We start from the raw sequence: 23,767 nt of genomic DNA on the forward strand, positions 1-23,767 counted from the left end.
TGGTGCCTGGATTGGAAGAGCAGACGAATGAGGAAGCCATGAGCCAAGTGATAGTGTGGGATCTGGAGAGAGAGATTAATTTCCCTCTTGAGTGAGAAGTGGGTCTGAGTTAGACAGACAAGCTGTAAAAACCAGCAGTCTTGGGCAAGTAGAGAAGGGAGAGGCATCTCGGGTATTGAGGTGTGCTAGAAATGGAGGGAGGACACTCTTCCCTGCCAAAGTAATGAGGAGGGTGGTTAGATAACAGTCTACCAGATTAATGCAGCCTGTGAGTGGGATCCCTCTCCCCTTCCCTGTCTCCAGGGATCCATTCAGGGATTACTTGTTTCCAAGTAGGGAAGCCAAGGCCCTTCCCAGTCAAGATCCGGCCCACCTCTCTCATGTCACTTGCTGCATCTCCACCAGATACTGCACAACCGCTAGACCAGTGGTTCTCACCCACAGGTGCATTTGCCCCAGGGAATGTTTGGCAATGTTTGAAGACACGCTTGGTTGTCACAATGAGGTGGATGCTGCTGACATCTAGTGGGAGAAACCAGGGATGATGCTAAACACCCTACAATGCACAGGACTGTCCCTACAACACAGAATCTTTTAGCCAAACATGTCAATAGTAGCTGGACTATAAACATATTGAGAGCACAGCCATCCCTGTTTTGTTTACTCTACATAGCCAGTGTGAATGTTCTATATATCTATTACATGGCCCAGCACAGAAGAGGTGATTGATAACTTATCTGTTGAATGAATCAATGAGTAATAAATAATGAATGAGCATTGGCTCATGCCTGTAATCCCGGCACTTTGGGAGACTGAGGCGTACGGATCACAAGGTCAGGAGTTTGAGACCAGCCTGGTCAGCATGGCGAAACCTTGTCTCTACTAAAAAAAACAAAAATTAGCCAGGTGTGGTGGCACACACCTGCAGTCCCAGCTACTGGGGAGGCTGAGGCAGGAGAATCAGTTGAACCCAGAAGGCAGAGGTTGCAGTGAGCCAAGATCGCGCCACTGTACTCTAGCCTATGTGACAGAGCAAGACTCCATCTCAAAAATAAATGAATGAATGAAAAATAAATAAAGAATGAATGAGTGAGTGAATGAATAACAGCAACCTGCCTAATGTGGTCTAAAGTCCAAATACTCACCAAGGTTATCCCATCCAGAATCAGGCACATTATAACTGAGGTCAGCTCTCCATCTGTTCTAGCCCACCAGCCTCTAACCTGGCTTCTCCTCAAAAGACCCCATTAGGGTGGTGGGCAGCACTGGACACCTGATGAAGCTGCCCCTCATCGGCTTGGTCAGAAAGGGTATCCCCTGCTCCAGGGAAACACTTTTCCCAGGGTAGAGCAGAGAGTGAGAATTAGAACTAGAGATCATCGAGTTCAATTGCCCACCAATTTTACAGGAGAGGAAACTGAGGCACACAGAATGGAAGAAACCTACAAGGTGTTATACCGAACGTCCAGAAAACACAGAATTTTACAAATAGTTTCTTCATCTCTCCCTGCCTCTGTCTCTCTGTCCTTTTCTTTATCTCTCTCTCATCTTGATTTGTTTTAGTCTTGCTTTTTCTCCCTATCTTTGTTCATAGGCCTAACGTGCTAAATAATTCTGAAAACAAATGTGAACGTGACACATTCTTGTCCTTAAAGAGCTCATACTTTGTTGGAGATGACAGTTTCATATGTAGTAATGATAATAAAAAAGCTACTGCGTACCAGCATTGTACTGGGTACCTTGGATATATAATTTTTAATCAATACAATAATCCTGAGGTAGGAAGCATTTTCTATTTTAGAGATGAGGAAACTAAGGCTCAGAGACAGTAAATAGCCTGCCCAGGTTCACACAGCTAAACATGTAGGAGCCAGGATTAAAACCCACGCTTTGTGGACTTTAAACCTGGCCTTCTAAATACACGCACAATGGAATACAGTGTCAGGAGATAAGGCTTAGACTAGCTTATGGAAGGCCATGAAAGCCAGATCTAAGCGTTTAAATCTTACCTTGGAGGTGACAGTGTAGGGTTGTAGGTCAGGAAGTGACAAGGTCAGCAATTGTGAGAACATCATTCTCAGCAATAATGGGGAGAAACCAGAAGCCAGAAGACCAATTAGGACGCTGAAGCAATAGTTCAGATAAGAGACAAGGATTCGAACAATGCAATAGCAGTGGAGGAAGGGGAGGAGCAGGTTTACTATGTTTAAGAGGTAAAGTAGGCAACATTGCCCTTGAGAGGCAACAAATAATGCCAGCAAAAAGCACTCTGAAATTAGACATATCTGGGTCTGAATCCTGGTAAATCCACTTGATGCTTGTGTAGGTCAGGTGGGGTGGATTTGGTGGAGCAGCCAGCAAGGTGTCTTACACAGAGCCAGAATTCCACCCCTGACACCCAGCACCTTCGTCCTGGGTATGCCAGGACGCTTCATATGCCAGCTCTTAGCTAAGCAGATGAACTCTCAGGCAGTGTGGAATAGGCTGAATAATGACCCCAAAGACATTCAGTTCCTGATCCCTAGAACCTATCAATAATACCTTATATAGAAACAAGGTCTTTGTAAATGTTATAGTTAAGACTCTTCAGATGGAAGGTTGAGACTATCCTGGATCATCTGGGTAGGTCCTAAATACCATCACATGTACCCCTAGAAGAGAGGCAGAGGGAGATCTGACATACACTGAAGAGGGAGGAGGCAATGTGACCATGGGGGCAGAGATGAAATGATGTGACCACAAGCAAGGAATGCCAGCAGCCACCAGAAACCAACTATTTCTCTGTTTTCTCCCCAGAGCCTGTGGAGGGAATGCAGGCCTGTGACACCTAGATTTTGGCCCCAGTGGAACTGATTTCTGACTTCTGGCCTCCAGAATTGAGAGAATAAATGTCTGTTGTTTTAAGCCACTAAGTGTGTGGTGATTTGTTACAGTGGCAATGGAAAACTAATTTCCAGCCTATACTTACCCCAAACTTTAATTCATTCCGTGATGAATTGGACACTCTTCCCACAATTTCCGTATAAGCATTCGTCTCCAGCCTCCTCCGTGAAGTGAGCCTCTCAGGAAATACCTACTCTGTGGAATTACATTTCGCCCATCAAAAAAGAGGCCTTACTTCCAGTCCCTGTCTGTGTCTCTCCACCTTCTTCTCTCGGTCCTTCTCAGTCTCTCACTGTTCCTGTCGCTCTTTCAGTCTTACACATCTCGTTTACAGTCTGTCCTCGGCGGCTGTGCTTCCTGCATTTTTTCCTTTTGTCTCTTTCTATCTCATCTTTTGCCTTTCTTTCCCCTCTCCCTCCCTTCTCCTATTGCCTACATTTGTATCTCTCTTGCGCCTCTTTCAGTTTGATTCTTTCCTTTTCTGTCATTTGCTCCGTTTTTCTCTCTCTGCCCCTCGCCCCATTTCTCCTCAGTTTTCAAGCCTGAGTCTCTCTCAGCCTCTCTGATTATCCTTCTCTTCTTATCTTCTTGCTTCATCCTGACCAGTTTCTCTGTATTTTTCTGTTGGTTTGCATATCTTTCGCTTCTGGTCTCTGCCTCTGCAGCCTCTTTGTCTCTTCCTCTCTCCTGCTGTCTATCCCTGACTCTCTAATCCATCTCTCTCTCTTTCTCGCTTTCTCTCTTTCTCCATCTCCCTTTCCTCTCTCCCTCTCCTCTCCTTTACAGGTCTTCTTACCTAGGGGGTGCCTCTGGACTTGCCTGCAATGGGAAAGGACTCTGCAATTACATCGGCAGCCTCCACACTGCACTTCAGAGAAGGATTCATCTGTTTAGTCATGCACTTGTCGGACACTGTGGGAGCATTGGTAGGGAGGCAGAGACAAAAGATATTTCATTGTCACATTTTTCTTCTGGCTTTACCTAGAGGCTCCTAGGCAGTTGCCTCTTAATATTCTAGCAGCGCTGTCAGCCTTACCAAAGAAAATCACTTTTCCTTGGCCTATCCCTCTGCACAATTAATCTTCCCCCTTTAATGGTGATCATCTGTTGCTGGGAGGGGCAGGAGTTTGAGCAGAAAATGAATTCTAGGTGGGAGTTTCCAAACAGGGAGCAGGTAGGAGTTCAATTTTCTTATTTGGAAGCAGGATAATGGCAAGAAAAGACCTTTATGAGGACAGAGATATGTCTGTTTTCTCTTTGTTGTATCCTAGCTCCTAGAACAGTGTCTGGCGCATAGAAACCACTTAATATGAATATATAAATGAACAAATGGGTTTCAATCCTCCTTGCGCCAATACTTGATGTGACTCATCAGACAAGTGACTTCTGATTTTTCATCTGCAAAATAGGGATGGTAACCAGAGCTGCCATGGCCCACAAGTAGGGGGAAAGGAGAAGTGGGATATTGTGTCTGAGGAGTGGGGCAGAGCTCAGCACCCTTTAGTGCAGTCAGGCCAGCTGAGCTTGCTGAGGGTTCTAGAAGAGTTGCAGGGAGTGAGAAGTATGAAGAAGGCTTCAGAGATGAGTCCACAAGGGGAGGAGCAGGACAGGGAAGGGAGGCCACAGGCCAGATGAGAGGATGTGTGTGACACTTGTCTCCGCCATAGCTGCTCTGGGAGGCAAAGAGGACCTGGACCTGCAGACAAAAAACAGCCATTGCCACGAAAGAGGTGTTCTTGACCCCACGAAGGAGGACTCATCCCTGAGGTTGATTATTATCCCCAGTTTGGGATTGGCTTGGATTTAGCAAGAGCCTAATTGTGAAATGACTGGTCAGGGCTGTGTTTCAGATGAGGAGGATTAACTCCGCTTTGATGCTGGCCAGCACCTTCACCTCCCCAAGCCCATCCCCACCCCACCTTCTCAAAGAGGCCTCTCTGAGCACTCTACTTAATGCTGTGATCTTCTCCTTGTACTCAGCCCTCCCCTTACCCTATTCTTTTTTTTTTTTTTTTTGAGACGGAGTCTCGCTCTGTCACCCAGGCTGGAGTGCTGTGGCCGATCTCAGCTCACTGCAAGCTCTGCCTCCCGGGTTTACGCCATTCTCCTGCCTCAGCCTCCCGAGTAGCTGGGACTACAGGCGCCCGCCACCGCGCCCGGCTAGTTTTTTTTTTTTTTTTTTGTATTTTTTAGTAGAGACGAGGTTTCACCGTGTTAGCCAGGATGGTCTCGATCTCCTGACCTCATGATCCGCCCGTCTCGGCCTCCCAAAGTGCTGGGATTACAGGCTTGAGCCACCGCGCCCAGGCCCCTTACCCTATTCTTTATCTTTACTCCATAGCACTTACCACGTTCCAGCATTCTATATAATTTACACATGTATTATTAGGTCTACAGCTTGTTTTCCATAGCTAGAATTTAAACTCCATAAAGACAGAGGTCTTTGTCAGTTTTGTTCACTGTATATGTCAAGTGTCTAAAATAATGGCACATGGTCAATTCTCCATATATATTTGTGAATGAAAGGATGAGGATGGGATTTCTCATAAGCTTATTGTATTGAGGGCTTTGCTTGAATATACCATGTTAACTGAAAAAGGACTTGAGAGACCACATTTACCCACAGAGAAGTTAGGCCCAGTGAAGGGAAATGGCCAAGGTCACATGGCTAGTTAATGATGAAAACCATGTTGGTCTCTTGATTCCCACTTGTGTGCACACTCAAGGCCCCAGATCTGAGGCCCTGAGACAGGAGAACAGAGGATCCTTCAGTTATTGCCATTCTCCTAAAGCCCTTGGGACACACTGAGAGCAGAGAGGAAGAGGTGGAGAGCTGAGCAGAATGGAACACACTGCACAGTCAGCAAGAATTTGTAGCATGAATAATCCCAAAGAGCTGAAAATTCGGAAAAATTCCCATTTTCTGATTTTTTTTCCCATTTCTGATTCAGAACCTGGATACTTAATGTCTCATAGCTCAAACCCAACATGCTCTGAACTGACCTCCTACTCCCTACCCTGAAGCTCTTCCTGCCTCATTCTTTCAAATGCCAGATCAGGGCACCCCATCGACCCAGCTGCTAAAGCCAAAGATGAAGGAGTCATCCTTCACTCCTTCCTCTCCTTTGGGCCCCACATCCAACCTGGCAGCAGGTCCTGTTGACTCTTCCCACAAATACGTCTTCCCATCTCTACTGCCCCTGAACAGCCGGGGTCTCCCTTGTCCTCTCCTGGACCATTGTAGTCGTCCCTGGCTACTCTGCCTGCTTCCACTCTTGCCTTCTCTTTTAGTGCAGCAGTGACCTTTGGAAATAAAAATAAGACCGTGTCACTTTCCTGCTTCAAACTCTTCAGTAGCTTCCCATTCACCAAGAAAGTCCAGACTCCTTAAGGTGGCCCAGAGGTCTTGGTGATCTAGCCCTTGCCCATCACCCTCCGCCAGCCCTCTTCCAGTTTCTGTCTCTCACCCAAGGACCCTTCCCAGACACCCTTCCCTCTTCATAGGTACCGCTGCAGTCACTGTTCACTCCCAGTTCATATCTCCTCCTCAGAGAGGCCTTCCCATGCCTGCATTATCCGCAGGTAGACTCTGTGCATTTTCTTCATAGTACTATATTAAGTGCAATATGTGTGTGTGTGGTTTTTTTGGTTTGTTTGTTTTACTACCTCGCTATTTGTCTCTGCTTCTAGACTTAAGAACCACTGTCTTGGTTTTGTCTTCTTTTGTTTTTAACCAGAGTATGCCCTAAGACTTCCAAAAAGCCTGAACATAATAAACATAGTAGATGATCAGTAAATATACATTGAGTAAATGAGTGACAAATACAACCCATATATGTTAGTTGGCTTTTATTGCCTACAGAATAGAAGTTTAAGTTTCTTAACTTGACATTCAAAGCCTTCACTCACTTGTCTCTAGCCTAATATTTCAGCATCACATTCCACTCTACACGTTTAGCTACATGGGCCCTTGGACACTTTTCTGTGTTATTTCAGGTCATGTGCCTGGCCACACTCCGTTTCTCTGCTGATACTTGTCTTTCTTTTCCTCCCACTTTAAGACCTGTCTTTGTCCTTCAAATCTTTGTTATATGTGCACCTCCATGAAGCTTTTCACAATTCCTCCATTTGGAATTCAATCTCCTTCCACACATCCACAGAATTTTGTGTTTGAATTTATGATTACACTCAAGAAAGGAAACAACATATGCACACTGTTAGAAGACACTGAAGTTCATATGCTACCTTTGTTACATTCATGCCATGAGACTGAATTAGTTATGCAAACTCTCTTGTTTTCAATGTCCTCATCTGTGAAATATATGTAGAATTGTACTTTGACTTTGCAGGGCTTTGGTGAGGATTGGTGATGGTAACTACACGGTATGCATTGCGGAGTAAACTTTAAAAAAAAATAGTTCCTGCTTTTCTGAAGATGACAGTGCAACAGCCTCTCAGGTAACATAGTTAACTGGAACATGTCAGTTTCCTTCTCTAGGCCATAAAGTGTATTTGTCTAATTTTCCTTTAACCCCAATTCCTGTCCTCTTCATAGCAGTATATACATGGGAGGAGCCCAACAAACATTTGAATGGAAAAGGCCGGGCGCAGTGGCTCAAGCCTGTAATCCCAGCACTTTGGGAGGCCGAGACGGGCGGATCACGAGGTCAAGAGATCGAGACCATCCTGGCTAACATGGTGAAACCCCGTCTCTATTAAAAAATACAAAAAAAAAAACTAGCTGGGCGAGGTGGCGGGCACCTGTAGTCCCAGCTACTCGGGAGGCTGAGGCAGGAGAATGGCATAAACCCGGGAGGCGGAGCTTGCAGTGAGCTGCGATCCAGCCACTGCACTCCAGCCTGGGCAACAGAGCGAGACTCCGTCTCAAAAAAAAAAAAAAAAAAAAAAAAAAACATTTGAATGGATGCGTGAAGGAATGAGTGAATGAATGAGAATGAACAGTAATGTTCAAACCTTCATTACCTGTTGAAGGACCCCATTAAATAGGAGGCTGGGGATACTTACACCTGCCCTTTTTTTCAAAAGAGCTCTGTATGAAAGTCACAGAATCAGTCCAAGTTTTGGACAATCCCAGCTGAATTCTCCTGGTTTATTGCTTTAAGTGTCTTGATTCCATTTTCCCCATGTGGCTGGCTATACCCTGCCATTTTTGAGAAACAGATCAATGACCTACATAGGAACCAGAAAATGATGAGATTTTTAACTTACAGACCATCTTGAGATTTTTGTTTATAATGAATAGTTGGGAGTTTTCACCCCCAATTTTTTATCTCTTAATTCTACAATACAGTGGAAAGCATTCCAGCCAAGAGAATTATTGCCTCTCTTGCCTGGATTTTAAATCTTTGTTCAAAGACAGCTTGTTTTCATTGAAAATGCTCAATCAATCCCTCCTCTCCTCCTGCCCATGTCCTATTTCTTGACTCAAACAGGGCCATTGCAGTAAATAATCTAGAGTGAGACTTTCAGGGTTAGGGAATATGTAATAGGGTTAGAGGGGGAAGGGAAAGAGAGTTGTCCCAGACAATGCCCATCTTTAAAACACTGGCTTCTAAACAGATCCTGTCCAAAATGATCAATACCTTACAGTGGCACGTTTTGCTGGAACAGCCCTTCTCCTTTCCCTAGCAGAGTTGAAGAGGATTGATTTACAAAGCTACTTCCTACAGTTGCTTTAAGTCTGGCTCTCAGTATTGGTTGGTGAGAAAGGGATCAGGTTTCTCTCTTCCTCATTCATTCATTCATTCATCCAACCCCCATGTTATTCATCAACTAGGTGCAGTCACACTCTTCATCCCAACAACACTGCGAGCAGGAAACTGCAACTCAGGAAAATGAAATGGCTCATGCAAGGTCACACAGTGTTCTAGTTCTCTAGTTCTACATTAGAAAATCTCCCCAAAACTTAGCGGCTTAAAACAATAGCTATTTTCCTATGTTCTTTGTGGGTCAGAAATTTGAGGAGGCCTCAGCTGGTTGGTTCTAGCTTACAGAGTGGTGTGTTGCAGTCAGACAGTGGCTGGAGATGGAACAGTAGAGTGCTGGAGGAGCTGTAGGCTGGCTAGGAATCTCTCTACTTTCTCTTTCTATAGTCTCAGGGTCTCAGGGCAGTCAGACTGCTCACATGGAGGCTCAGGACCCCAGCTTGAGAATTTCAGCGAGCAAGGACAAGTTACTTCACCTTTTCTGGCCTTGCCTCAGAAATCCCACTATTTCACTTCTCTCACTTCTGCCATTTTTTTGTTTACAAACAAGTACCAAGCCCATTCAAATTCAAGGGAAGGGTATACTACTCAGAGGAAGGAGTGGCAAGGTCATGTACTATAATAACATGGGAGATTGGAGATACTGTTGCAGGCATCTTTGGAAAATACAATCTGCCATACACAGCATGTGGCAGAGCCAGGATTTGGATTAAATACATCTGCCTCAAAAACGTTTGCTGCAATCTTTTAGCTCAATCCACAGGAACCTCTGCTTTCCTCTGTGCCCTGTAGCTCTTACTGCTGGTGCACACACCCACGATTTGGTTTCCTCCAGCCAGCTGGAGACTGGCCGGGTGAAAGCTAGGTGAGACGGCCTCCAGAGTCTGCTGCTCAGAGAGGTCATGCCCAATGCCAGCTTGTGAACTTTTTAAACAAGAGGACAGAGAAGGTCAGTCACATCCAGAGGAAGAAAGCAGGTGGCAGCCCCAGAGCCCAGCAAGCCTGCAGTACATTTCACTGTCATAAACAGCTTGCCTGGTGTTTTTCCTTCTCCCATCAGGCACTGGCCTGGGATGACTCAGGCTTTGACAGAAAAGGTGCCTTCAAATCAGGAAATGGGCCAGGATAGTGGAAAGCTCATGGTTCTGGAGTCAAACCTGCCTGGGTTTGAGTCCTGACAGTGCCATTACCAGTTATGTGGCCTTGGACAAATTCCTTAACCTCCCATAGCAAGAAAGAGATAAAATAGCCTTCATTACTGGATTGTTTTGAAAATTAAAATGCACTTTTAGGCAAAGCAGCCAGCGCAGTGCCTGGCACATAGTAGGTGCTCTGTAAACGCTAGGTTTCATGTTCTAGGCCATGTCCAACCCCAGCTTGGGGACTTCTTGAAGAAGAAGAACTCACTGAGAACTCACTTGCCTATTTCTCAAACACTTGTCTATGTCCATGGTCCTGGATGGAGTAATGGCCCAGAAGACCTGGCCCAGCCCCATACAGCACTGAAGGAAGGCCTGTGGCAACTGCCCAACAGTCCTGCAAATGCAAGCAACTGCATATTTTCTTCCCACTCCACTTTGTCCTTTTCACTGTGACCTACCAAGGCCCCTCCCACCAAACACTCCTCTCACACAAGCCCTGACACACTGGAGACTTCCAAATATGCTTGTTGGATGGATGGATGGATAGATGGATGCATGGTAAATCATTTCTGCACTGTTGCTCACTCTGTGTTTTCTCCCCGAAATGCCCCTTCAGTTTTCCTGCCTTTATAGACCAGCCAAGAATGGTCCTTCTCCACTGATCCCCTAGGACCAACCTCAGGTTCCTCCTCCTCTACATATTACCCTGCATGCCCCCCTCACCTGAGTCAGGGATGTGAGTCTTGTTTCTCAGTAGGTGGAGGGTACCCTACCATGTGTTAGGCAAGAGAGACACAGAAGTGAATATGGAATGGTGCAGGTGCTGGAGAGGTAGTTTGGGAAGGAAGATAAACACATGCAGCCAGGGTACTCATTTTCAATCCCAGCTCTTCATTAGGTACCCAACATTTTGGGAAATCACTTATCTTCTCTGAAAAGTGGGAATAATATACCTAATTCATTGGGTTATTGTGAGAATTGAATGAGTCAATATACATAAGGCACTTAAAAGATTGCGCAGCACCAAAGACTTCATGACTGAAACACCAAAAGCAATGGCAACAAAAGCCAAAATTGACAAATGGAATCTAATTAAACTAAAGAGCTTCTGCAGAGCAAAAGAAACTATCATCAGAGTGAACAGACAACCTACAGAGTGGAAGAACATTTTTGCTATCTCTCCATCTGACAAAGGGCTAATATCCAGAATCTACAAGGAACTTAAACAAATCTACAAGAAAAAAAAACAAACAACCCCATCAAAAAGTGAGCAAAGGATATGAACAGACACTTGTCAAAAGAAGAAATTTACGTGGCCAACAAACATATGAAAAAAAGCTCATCATCACTGGTCATTAGAGAAACACAAATCGAAACCACAATGAGATGCCATCTCACACCAGTTAGAATGGCGGTAATTAAAAAGTCAGGAAACAACAGATGGTGGAGAGGATGTGAAGAAATAGGAGCACTTTTACACTGTTGGTGGGAGTGTAAATTACAACCATTGTGGAAGACAGTGGGGAAATTCCTCAAGGATCTAGAACTAGAAATACCATTTGATCCAGCAATTGTATTACTGGGTATATACCCAAAGGACTATAAATCATTCTACTATAAAGACACACACACATGTATGTTTATTGTAGTACTATTCACAATAGAAAAGACTTGGAACCAACCCAAATGCCCATCAATGATAGACTGGATAAAGAAAATGTGGCACATATACACCATGGAATATTATGCAGCCATAAAAAAGAATGAGTTACTGTCCTTTGCAGGGACATGGATGAAACTGGAACCATCATTCTCAGCAAACTAACACCGAGACAGAAAAGCAAACACATGTTCTCGCTCACAAGTGGGAGTTGAACAATGAGAACACATGGACACAGGGAGGAGAACAACACACATGGGGGCCAGACAGGGGGTTGGGGGCTGGGGAAGGGTAGCATTAGGAGAAATACCTAATGTAGATGATGGGTTGATGGGCGCAGCAAACCACCGTGGCACGTGTATACCTATGTAACAAACTTGCATGTTCTGCATGCGTATCCCAGAACTTAAAGTATATTTTAAAAAAAGATTGCCTAGCACATATTAAACATTATATGAGTATTAGCTATTATTTATTTATTTATTTGTTTGTTTTTATTGTTTTTGGAGATGGAGTTTCACTCTTGTTGCCCAGGCTGGAGTGCAATGGTGCGATCTTGGCTTACTGCAACCTCCGCCTCTTAGGTCAAGCAAGTCTCCTGCCTCAGCCTCCCCAGTAGCTGGGATTACAGGCATGCGCCACCACACCCAGCTAATTTTGTATTTAGTAGAGACGAGGTTTCACCATGTTGGTCAGGTTACCTCAGGTGATCCACCCACTTCAGCCTCCCAAAGTGCTGAGATTACAGGCATGAGCCACCGCACCCAGCCAGCTATGATTTGTTAATTCAACAAATATATATTTCATACTTATTGTCAGATGAGTACATGGGTATTTAGGTGATGAATAAGACAGATATGACGTCTGCCTCATAGAGCTTGCCCACTAAAAGGGGCTACTGAAAAGAAGAGACAGGTAAAATACAGTATGATTAGTGCTCTGGTTGGTGCAGGCTAGGAAGAAGAGGTTGTGGGAAAACCTAGGAGAGACTCCTGTCCCAGCAAGGGCAGCCAAGGAAGACTTATCCAGTAGAGTGACAACTGAATTGAGTTCTTGAAGCTGAGAAGGAGTGGGCCCTGGAAGGCATGTGAAGGGAGGGAGAGTGGTCTGGAAAGATGGCATGTATGGGGCACAGGCCTGGAGGCAGAAGAAGCTCAGTGTTTCTGGAATGTGAAGGGCAAGGGGAGTAGGTGGGAGGTAGCAAACATAATGTTGAGAAAATAACCAGGGACCTGACTATGAACAGTACTGTAAATCATGCTCAGAGATTTGGACTTTGAAGGCAACTGAGAACCACTGAAGGGTTTTACTCAGCTGAGTGACATACTCAGAGCTGCATTGCAGAATCCCCCTGGCTGCACTGTAGAAAATGGACCAGAGGGGGGCAATTCTGTGGCAGGGAAACTAGTTAGGACAGGATGACAGCAATCTAGGAGAAAGATGATGCTGGCCTATTCTAGGGGGGTGGAAAGAGTGAAAACATTCAAGAGATGGGAGGTGTCTTGGAGAAGGGTTAGTGACAGCTTGGATGTTCAGAGCTAAGAGATGAGGTAGAAGGAATGGCTAAGGATTAAGCTGAGTAAACACATAATTCCCACGCTGTGAGATAAGTGATAAGTGCTTTGAATGAAGCCAGCTCAGGAGTCATGAAAATGTGGGACAAGGGCACCAATCACAGTTCTGGGAAGAGAGAAGAATATCCTGGAGGGCTCTAATAAAGAGACATCACCTCATTAGAGAAGTAAGGGGTATGAATTAGCTGAGGAGAAGGCAGGAGCGGGTAGGGAGGAACTTCAGTGGAGGAAATAACATGTATGAAGCCCAGAGATGTGAGCTATAATGCACAGAGAAGATATTCTGTTGTTGAATAATGATTGTTGTACTCATTCATATTAAGGTGTTAATGGTCAATATGAAATTGACCCTTCCCCAAGAAGTTTGTGCTTTTACAATCACAAATCATTACCAGAAAGATTCATTGTTGGAGGAATTTCAAGGTGCAGTGGGAACACGATTTAGGGTCACAGGGTTTTACCATTGTACCTGAGGTTACTAAAGTGGATGACTGAGCCCTAAGGGTCAAGCAGGCACTGGTCTATATACAACAAATGTCTCTTGCCCTTGGGGTTTTTGCTTACCTGGCTCCATCCTGAGCCACCTGAGGCTAGACCAGAGCAGCCCAGTGATTTCCAAAGGGCTGTACCCTGAAAGCTATGAGCACAGGCTTTGGGGTAAGACTGCCTAGACTCATATCCTGGCTCCTTCTTTTCCCAGTTTTGTGACCTTAGGCAAATTACTTCACTGAGATGCACCTCGGTTTTCTTATCTATAAAATTAGGATAATAATAGTGATTATCATTTAAGGTTTTTCAAGGATCAAAAAAGAGAGCACGTACAAAAAGCTTAGAACAATGAGTGGTGTAACTGTTTTTATTACTGTTATTATTTTTATTAGTAGTCCTCTTTTCACTCTGTCTCAATCTCTTTTCAAAGTTGCTCCTTAACGCACACACCTGCAGATATGAAGCTGGGGCGGAATGTAGCACGAACCTTTTTGGACTATTATCGGCTGAATCCCATGGTTGAAAAGGTGGCAATTCCCATGCCGAGACTGCGGTAAGTGGCACAGCAGAGAGGTTTGGGCTTGAGTTCTGCTCCACTGGCTGTATTCAGGGGCAACTTCCCCTAGCCTCTTGCTGACACTCAGCATCCCATCTGTGCAGCAGGAAAGATAATCCTGGCCCTGCCACAGAGATTTTATGGGGCATAAGAGCATATTTCCTGAGCATAAAGAAAGTATCATTAAGAGGTCAGACAGTGAGGGCAAGGTCACATTCCTGGTTCTAACTTGGGAATCCACAGGGATGGGGCTTGCTGGGGAGCTGGGTTCAGTCATTATTCTAAATTAATTTGGGTGTTTCTATGCACTACCTCTCCTGATACCTCATCCTCTGAGGTTCCTATATGAATTTCTCTGATCTTTCAGTTTCCTCGTCTATAAAGTGAGGACAGCAGTCCTCACATACATGATTATTATGAGATATGTGTTAAAGCACCCAGCACAGTGCTGTCAGTACATGATAGTCTCCTTCCCTCAAGATGTAAAAGTTTGGGCTGGAGAGGACACACTCTTGAGAAGTTCTACCTTGGGTCCTCTTCTGGGGCCAACTTGCAGGGCCATTGAGGAGAGAAGGTCAGGAGGTGAGCCTCCATCCTGTCTGAGGACTTGGCCAGACCCTGAAGCACTGGGCACTTCCATGACCACTGGCTGTGAACCCAGCTAGCATAAGGACAGTGACATCACATGGCATCTGGAATGTACTGGCCCTGCCCCACCTCTTAGACTCACCTCCCACTCCCTCAGTGGTCCATCCTACTTGAAGGACATGACAATGCCCAACTCCTGGCTCCTGCCAGACCATTCTTTCCACTGACTTTTGCCATGACCTTGCTCATGTATGTGGATGCCTCAGGGCCTTTTCACTGATACACCTTCCTCCCTACCCTGTTATTAATAAAAACAATATAAATCACTGTTACTTACTGTACAGAGTACTTTGTGTACATTGTATTATTTATTCCTCATAGACATTCTATTCCCCATCTTACAAATAAGGAAAAGGAGACTCAGAAAGATGATGAGAAGATGTGAGATGCCCAAGGACAAAGAGTTTTTGGGAGGGCCAGGGTTTGATCCTAGGCTTTTATTATTTGAAAGCCAAATTGAAGTCTAGCTAAGGTTCACCTCAAGTAGAAGTTCGTCAGCATGGATTCAAATTCTGTCTCGGACTCATGTGAGTTATAGGATCTTAGGCAAATTTCTTGACCTCTTGAAGCTTTTCTCTGCTTACCTATGAATGGGGCTAATAACAATGACATCTAAATATGGTTTTGTAGAATGATACAAGCTTAGCACAGTGCCCAGCAGCTGGTAGATGCTCAATAAATGTTTTCATGTCCTCCAGTCCCAGATTTTCAACCAGCTCATCAAGACCTAGGGCAAGTCCTTTGACTTGTTTGGTTGTGTGATGTCTCAGGGCCTATGTTCCACAATGCTATGAGTCATACATCTCTGAGCCCCATGTCATAGCGTCTTCATGACAAGATATTCTGATACCCTGTCTCAGATTGTTTCTAAATCATCTGCGGTCTTTGTGCCCCCGCCCCCATCATGCATGGCATATTAGAAACTCTTGCAGGAGAATCACGTCTATTTCTTGTGCCCCTGAACTGCCTGTCCTGCATTGTGTGTACATGCACGTATACATTCATTCATTCACTCAGGAAAAGCAACACTTTATACCAGGCCCCTGACAGGAAAGAAGTGCTGGAATGATTGGCTGATTAAAGCATGACCCGTACCTCTGAGGAGTTCACCTCTAGAGGAAGGTGCTCAGTTCATTCTTAGAAGTCATTCTTGATTGTTTAAAGTTCTTAAACATTTAAAACTTTATGAAACTCAAAAGAATTCTTAGAATCTCATTTACAAGTTAATTTGGGGATTGTCTCTTTCAGGTCCTCTGCCTAAATAAAATTATCTTCATCCTTAATCATTTTTTTCTTGCATGGTGCATTGTCATATACCAATGAAATGGTGCTGACGCTCAGGGAGACCTTAGTGATCCTCTAGTCTCTCTTTATGATACAGATGAGAACATGGGGACTTAGGGAGCAGAAGGAGCTGGTCAAAGTCATGTGGTCAGAGCCGGGACTGGAGCACAGGCCCTCACCCTGCAGTGCAGTGTGTTCAGTGTCTACCAGTGAAGAGTTCCTGGAGATGGGAGAGGATGGAACCCTGACACAGATCTAAAGGACACAGGGGAGATCTCAGGGCCCAGAGTTTAACTGTTCATGGCACTTCCTTGCCTTGAGCTTTGGAGCCCTCTTCAGAAAAGTTCTAGAGAGCTCTTTCCTCATGAGTTCAGAGTTTTGAGGACTTGAGCTAAATGCACCCACCCTTAAGTTAAGAAAAAAATTAATAACCTCCTCCCTATGCACACACCTCTGCCTCATCAAACTGTAAGTACCACTTAGCTCTAGATTGGTCAGTAATCCTTTAAAAACGAATTCCCAGGAGGGTATAAGACTCTGAGCTCTAATTTGGGTTTTAAACACTTCCCCTTTTTTGTATTATTTTCCATCCAAGCATCAAATAGCTTAAGTGAAAGAGCAGTTCTGGCTTCAAAGGAAAATTACATGTTTTGACTCAACATTAATCTTTGTTTTCTCCCATCTCCATGGATAATTACAATATGTCACTTTCTGCTCACATGCTGGTGGAAGCCTGCCAGCATCATTGGATACTGGGCCACCCTTCAGATAGGGTCCCTCAGGAGGGGCAGCAATGTGGGCACAAGAGCTTAGGCTCGGGGGCATGGCATTGATGACCAAAGCTGAGGCCCCACATTTTGTTTAGCACATAGTGGTACAGTCGTAAGCTCAAAAGGCTCCAGCAAAGAGGATAAAATCAGACAGGAAGAAGGAACGGGGCAGGTGTGCTTCTGTAGGTAAACAGAGCATGAGTGTGGCCTCTGAGCAAGAGGTGGACTCAGGCTCATTCACAGGCTGGGGGGGCTGGCTCCAGGGAGAGGTTATGATGGCTGTATGTGTGTGTAAGGGGGCTTATCAGCTCCTCAACACACTGGAGCCCACTATGTGCCAGTCCTTGTGCCAACTGCTAGAGGATTATACATAGTCCCTGCCCATTGTGAGCTCAGATTTGTGGAGGATAAAGGCAAGTACAAAGGTAAAGATAACAAACAATACTGAAAAGTGTATAAGTACTCAACTATGTATCAGATTATGCCTTCTCTCAAAAACCTTCCATGGCTCCCCATTACTTTTAGGGTAATGTTTCAACTCTTCTTGCTATTCAAGACCTTGGCCTACATTTTAAACTTCATTTCCTACTTTCTACCACCCCTCCACCCCCATGAGCACCCTGTCTATCCCACCTGATTTCTATCACCTTGTGCCTTATGCTTCAGCCCAAATAAATTAGCTGTTTTCTTGCCTTCATGTCTCTGTATATCCTTTTTTCTCTTGCTGGAATGAGCTCCCTTTCTGCTTGTAGATGGTGAGCTCCTAATTATCATTCAAAACTCAGTTCAAATATCACACCTTCTGTTTCCTTGTCTGTGTTCTCCACCTGAGACAGAGCTGCTTCCTCTCTGCTGAGCTCCTAACTGTGTTTTGTACATACCTCTAGCATGGTGTGTCCTGTGGTGTATTGTCATGGCTTCTATGCATGTCTGGCTTCTCTGCTAGCTTCAGTGTCCTCAGTCTTACTTACTTCTGTATCCTTAGTGCATGGTATAGGGCCTAGCATAGATTAAATTCTAAATAATTCATGAGTGTTACTGAGCTGTGGTAGAACTGAGAAAGCCCCTAGAATTATCCACTTTGACCCCTTCACACTAAAGAAAAGTTAGACCCAAGCAGAAGTTCCTCTCCTACAAAATCTGGCAAGTATTTTGTAGCAGGCAGGCATGTCCCAAGAAAGCTTCAGAGAGGAAGTGGCACTTGAACTTGGCTTTAACAGACATGTGGAATTTTGACTGATGAAATAGAAAGGGGAGAGAGAGTATTCCATGTTGGGGAATAGAGTAGAGAACAACCAGAAGCAGGACCTAACAAGACACATTCCAAGGCAACGTGTTGTAGGAAGTCAGGGACCCTGAATGGAGGAACCAGCTGAAACCATGGCAGAAGAACATAAATTGTGAACATTTCATGGACATTTATTAGTTCCCCAAATCAATGCTTTTATAATTTCGTATGCCTGTCTTTACTGCAATCTCTGACCATAAATTGTGAAGATTTCATGGACATTTATCACTTCCCCAATCAATATTCTTGTGATTTCCTATGCCTGTCTTTACTTTAATCTCTTAATCCCGTCATCTTCATAAGCTGAGGATGTATGTCACCTCAGGACCCTGTGATGATTGCGTTAACCGCACAAATTGTTTAAACAATATGAAATCTGGGCATCTTTTTTTTTTTTTTTTTTGAGACGGAGTCTCGCTCTGTTGCCCAGGCTGGAGTGCAGTGGCTGGATCTCAGCTCACCGCAAGCTCCGCCTCCCGGGTTTATGCCATTCTCCCGCCTCAGCCTCCCGAGTAGCTGGGACTACAGGCGCCCGCCACCTCGCCCAGCTAGTTTTTTTTTGTATTTTTTAGTAGAGACGGGGTTTCACCATGTTAGCCAGGGTGGTCTCGATCTCCTGACCTCGTGATCCGCCCATCTCAGCCTCCCAAAGTGCTGGGATTACAGGCTTGAGCCACCGCGCCCAGCTCCTGGGCATCTTGAAAAAAGAACAGGATAACAGTGATGTTCGGGGAACAAGGGAGATAACCATTAAGTCTGGCTGCCTGAGAGCTGGGCGGAACAGAGCCATATTTCTCTTCTTTCAAAAGCAAATAGGAGAAATATTGCTGAATTCTTTTTCTCAGCAAGGAACATCCCTGAGAAAGACAATGCATTCCTAGGGGTAGGTCTCTAAAATGACCACTCTGAGAATGTCTGTCTTTTATGGTTGTAGATAAGGGATGAAATAAGCCCTGGTCTCCCAGTAGCACTCCCAGGCCTATTAGGATGAGGAAATTCTCGCCTAATAAATTTTGATCAGACTGATTGTCTGCTCTCAAACCCTGTCTCCTGATAAGATGCGTGCCCGAAACTTCATTAGCAATTTTAATTTTGCCCCGGTCCTGTGATCTCACCCTGCCTCCATTTGCCTTGTGATATTTTATTACCTTGTGAAGCATGTGATCTCTGTGACCCACACCCTATTCGTACACTCTCTCCCCTTTTGAAAATCACTAATAAAAACTTGTTGGTTTTGCGGCTTGGAGGGCATCACGGAACTGCCGACGTGATATCTCCCTCAGACACCCAACTTTAAAATTTCTCTTTTTTGTACTCTTTCCCTTTATTTCTCAGACTGGCTGACACTTAGGGAAAGCAGAAAAGGACTCACATTGAATTATTAGGGGTGGGTTCCCCTGATATCTGGGGCCTAAACAATTTGTGCAGTTAACGCAATCATCACAGGGTCCTGAGGCAACATACATCCTCAGCTTACGAAGATGATGGGATTAAGAGATTAAAGTAAAGACAGGCATAGGAAATCACAAGAATATTGATTGGAGAAGTGATAAATGTCCATGAAATCTTCACAATTTATGGTCAGAGACTGCAGTAAAGACAGGCGTAAGAAATTATAAAAGTATTAATTTGGGGAACTAATAAATGTCCATGAAATCTTCACAATTTATGCTCTTCTGCCATGGCTTCAGCTGGTCCCTCTGTTCAGGGTCCCTGACTTCCCACAACAGCAATGACAAGGCCAGAATGTTTAGAGTAAATGATATGGTGAAGATAAGACTGAAAGTTCATTTCTAGTCATCAAATATTCCTCAAGCACTTACCCCGTACCAGACCTGCACTTGGCTCAGGAATTATAGAGAAAAAGCATACACATCAAACTTATCATCTCATAAGAGAAAGAGATGAACAAAGAACCACCTAGAAAATGGCAGGCGGAGGAACGATGAGATGTACAAATTGCTACAAAGGCCTAGGGATGGGGGAAGCTTATTTTTTGGGAATTTGTCTTCCCAAAGGAAGTGGGGCTCTTCCTCTACCTCTTTAGAGGTAGGGAAGAGAACAGCCTCTGCAGAGGCCTAAAGGTATGGGATGTTTTGCCTTCCAGTGGCTCCTTGCACTCTCTGTGTCCCCATCTTTGGTTGATGGCTTTTTGCCTTCCTAGCTCACCCTTCCTAAGTCCTTCTGCACATTCACAGTCCTCTCTAGCCTCTGCACAACTTGTCCCCTTGCCACCATCCCCCCATGGCTGCCCCAACTATGACCAAACCTGGGCCTGCCTCCTCTTTTTCCCCATAAAAATATACTTACGTCCTGTGCTCCGTTTGGGTGTTAAGAACAACATCCTTCAATGACAGATGAATAGCACCTTGTAATTTACAAAGCTCTTCCTCAACCTCCGTTTACCAGGGCCTATGAGGCAGGAAGGACATGAATTTTTCTCCTATTTTAGAAATAAAGAAATAGAGGTCCAGAGAAGGTAAGGAACTGCTTCAAGATCACGTTGCCCATAAGTTACACCCCATGCATGTGCTCCAGGGTGTTAATGGGTACTGATGTCTAGCTGTATCTCACCTATTCTGGCAGCCTTGTTCTGTTAGCAAGGCTCTTCAATGAATGTGGATTTTCAGGCAGTGAGGCTTCCTTTAAGGAAGGAGGGTATGTTAGGGCAAGGTGTCCCTTTATGTGGTGCCACCTATTCTGTCTTTACCTTATTCATGACTCATCAACAGTAAAGAAAAATGGGTGCACCAAGGTCAGAGCTTGATGGGTTTCAAATCCTCTTCTTCAATTTGAATTCAAACTAGTTCAAGAGATTCTCATATTTATGACACTAACCACTTCCTGACACATATTATAGTTATTGTTTCGTGTAGGTATTTTATGCAATTGTCTCCTCTTCTAAGCTATAAGCAACTTGAAGACAGTATCAATGCCTGCTCGTCTTTGTCACCTTTAGTGTCTGTGGGAAGAAGACTAGGTTACTGTTCCTGGGAGGTTACAGTCCAATGGGGAAGATAGACATGCACACAAATGATTTCATCACAGTGTGTATATGTGCTGTCTTCTCTCTTTCTGTTATCTCCTCCTTTGCAGGAAAGAAAAATCCCCTCCTTACAAGCACCCACTCCTGCGGGGCCCAGCCAGCAACTACTCCAACGGCAAAGGGGACAAGAAATGCTCAGTGAACCACAAAGACCCTTCAACCCCTTTTTAAAGACACGGAGTCCTGGGAGGTCTTATGGGGACAGGAACGTGCATTTTCTGCTGGGGAATGAAATTAATCACTCTTCTCTAGCTTCCAAGGATTTGTGGATTAATGCATAGGCTAGTGAAAGGGAAGGGATACAATGAGAAACTTCATCATTGGTTTTCCCTTTTTCCAATGGAAAATCAATTGTAAGCCTTCAGCTCAAAAAGCTCAGGAACAAAATAGGAGACTGGAACCAGGTGAGCACAGATGCTATTTTCTACAACATAGAGATCTTCCAAGATGGGGAAAACCTACACATCCCTTTTAAGATACTTGCCACATATCAGGTCAGTTCTTTCAAAGCCGCTTTACATTTTTAAGTTTTATAGTTACTGCAGATGGTTACCTTTTAAATGGGCTTGATTGTTTACAGCTTTAGAAATGCAGTGTTTGTATTTTCTGATCCAAAACAACAGCAACAACACATGCAGCCCAAGGGCAAATGCATCCTAGGGAACAATGGGACAGAATTTTTGAAATCACAGTGGACTTAAATATATGGTCACTGTATCTAAGCTGCATGCTTCCTGATTCCCTCAAACCCCAGCATGCAGATTTAGAAAACTGTGCTGAGAGCTTTTTCCCTATTTCCTGGGTAGTTTAATTAAAATTTTAGCTCCAAAGACAAAACGCACTGGTCCTTCATTTTAAAAGGTTTATTATGGTTAAAGTCTCCAGATCCCAGGAGACAGAGATTAAGCCTGGCCCCTGAAGATGTGGGCATTGCTAATCTGCAGTGAGGAAAGTGATTGCCAGGCAAGGAAGATGCAAAAGACACAAGGATGCACCCTGAGGCAGGGAGGAATGATAAAATAAAATGGTAGTAGCAATTCCCAAGGTGTGGCAAGCTAAATATTGTGCATTTTTTGTGAAGAGTAAAGTGTCTTTGTATGATGAATGGGTCCAGGGGAGTCTGCTCCCTTCCTGTCTGTGGAAACAGCAGGCTGAGTCACCATGACAGCCTGCTAATTAAAATGACCTCCCGGAAATGAGGATTAGAAGACAGGGAGAGGCAGGGAGGCTCCAGAGAGGAAAAGCCCTTAGCACAAAGCTCCACTAAAGCATTTTTTGTTTGTTTGGGTTGGAGATTATTGAAGTTTGCTACAAAAATCAAAAGCAAAACTTGTTCTCCTTTGCATGCTGGTTTTCAGAAATAATAACAAAGAGCCATATGTTGATTGGCTACAAATGTCATGTTGCATATACAGCCTCTCCCCTGGGTTCGTTTTGCCCATAGGAACACAAATAAAGTGTTTTGTGCAGCTCTTCTGTTCCTCTGAGCATTCTTGGCACCTTTCCCTTTCGGTCTCCCACTGCTTAAGAACCAACAGGCAAACCTCCAAACTGCTATAACCCTGACTTTGAGGTCAAGGACTTTGTTATCAAAATAAGGGACAACAGTCAAGTCTTGATTTCCAGCAGTTCCCGTGTCAAAGTCCTGGGGAGTTTAATGGACTGCAACCGGCTTGGTATGCACCAAGAGTGTGTCAGCCTTTTGGAAATGATAGCATTATTTTAGATAGCATGAAAAGAGGCAGAGTGCATAAAATGAGAGAGACAATAGTCTGGATCCATGTTTCTTTGGCCAGGTCACTTCCATAATGTTGTGATCATATATTGGCCCATATATTTAAAACTACATTGATTAATTGGATCATAGACTACACGAACAGCAGGTATAATGATGATTTAAGAGCAAAAACTTGGAGCCAGGCAACTTTGGCTCATTCTGCATTCAAACCCTACTTCTATTTCTTTAAAACTGTGTGATCTTAGACAAGTTATTTAACATCTCTAGATCTTAGTTTCCTCGCCTGAAAGATGGTCATAGTAATACCTACCTTGCTATAAAAGTTATGAAAGTTTAATGAACTTAGGTGTGGAAAAAGTGGGCAAAAATCTTTATGTGCTCACTAAATGGTAGCTTTGATCATTTGGAATATGACTAGGAAAGTGAGGTGTCTGCAAATCCTTTCCCATTAGAAAGGAATGGAGCAGTTTATTGTTTAAAATAAAAAATAAGAGTGAGTGTGAATAGGAAAGAAAGATCACAGTCTCCAAAAAGTTAAAGGGACACCGTTGGACAAAAGAAGCAAACTTGTTCCGTGTTGTCCAGAGATAATAACCAAATCGGGGAGTGAGTCTCAGTAAGACAGATTTCTGCTCAGGATGAGGAAAACTTTTAGTGAATTGAATTGCCAACCACTGGATGGGTTCCTTTGGAAGACCATGAACTCCCCATCACCACAGGAGTGCAAGAAGAGTCTGAACGACATCTGTCTGGGAGGAAATAGAGGGGACTCCCTTTCTAGGAGGATGCTGGGTTGGAAGTTGGATGCTCCAAAGCATCGCCTCATGTCATTTCTCTGGACATGAGACATTTCTCTGGACAATGTTACATTTCTGGATGTCAGCAAATGGAGTGTACAGTATAGTACTTAATGCTAGACACAGTGATATTAACTGTCTCTGAATCATAGCATTTGGGCTCTGC

The 23,767-nt window shown here is 44.3% G+C and overlaps 1 protein-coding gene and 1 long non-coding RNA gene across 6 annotated transcripts in view; one reads left to right on the plus strand and one right to left on the minus strand.

Annotated features, from left to right (window-relative positions):
• The window catches only part of AGBL4 (ATP/GTP binding protein like 4), a 1,474,608-nt gene extending 1,452,073 nt beyond the window's left edge, over window positions 1-22,535 (plus strand). For 3 of the 5 annotated variants that reach the window (XM_031934120.1, XM_031934123.1, XM_031934125.1), the window contains exons 12-13: window positions 13,931-14,027; window positions 21,117-22,535. In XM_031934120.1, coding sequence (XP_031789980.1) covers window positions 13,931-14,027; window positions 21,117-21,237 — 218 coding nt within the window. In that variant the 3' untranslated portion in view covers window positions 21,238-22,535. Of the gene's footprint in view, window positions 1-13,930; window positions 14,028-20,472; window positions 20,500-21,116 lie in introns of all 5 variants that reach the window. The other 2 variants (XM_031934116.1, XM_031934122.1) reach the window with 1 other exon arrangement.
• The window catches only part of LOC111523264, a 74,079-nt gene that overhangs the window by 4,976 nt on the left and 45,336 nt on the right, over window positions 1-23,767 (minus strand). The gene's annotated exons all lie outside the window — the stretch shown is intronic.

Source organism: Piliocolobus tephrosceles, chromosome 1 (assembly GCF_002776525.5).
Source record: "Piliocolobus tephrosceles isolate RC106 chromosome 1, ASM277652v3, whole genome shotgun sequence".
NCBI lineage: Eukaryota > Metazoa > Chordata > Mammalia > Primates > Cercopithecidae > Piliocolobus > Piliocolobus tephrosceles.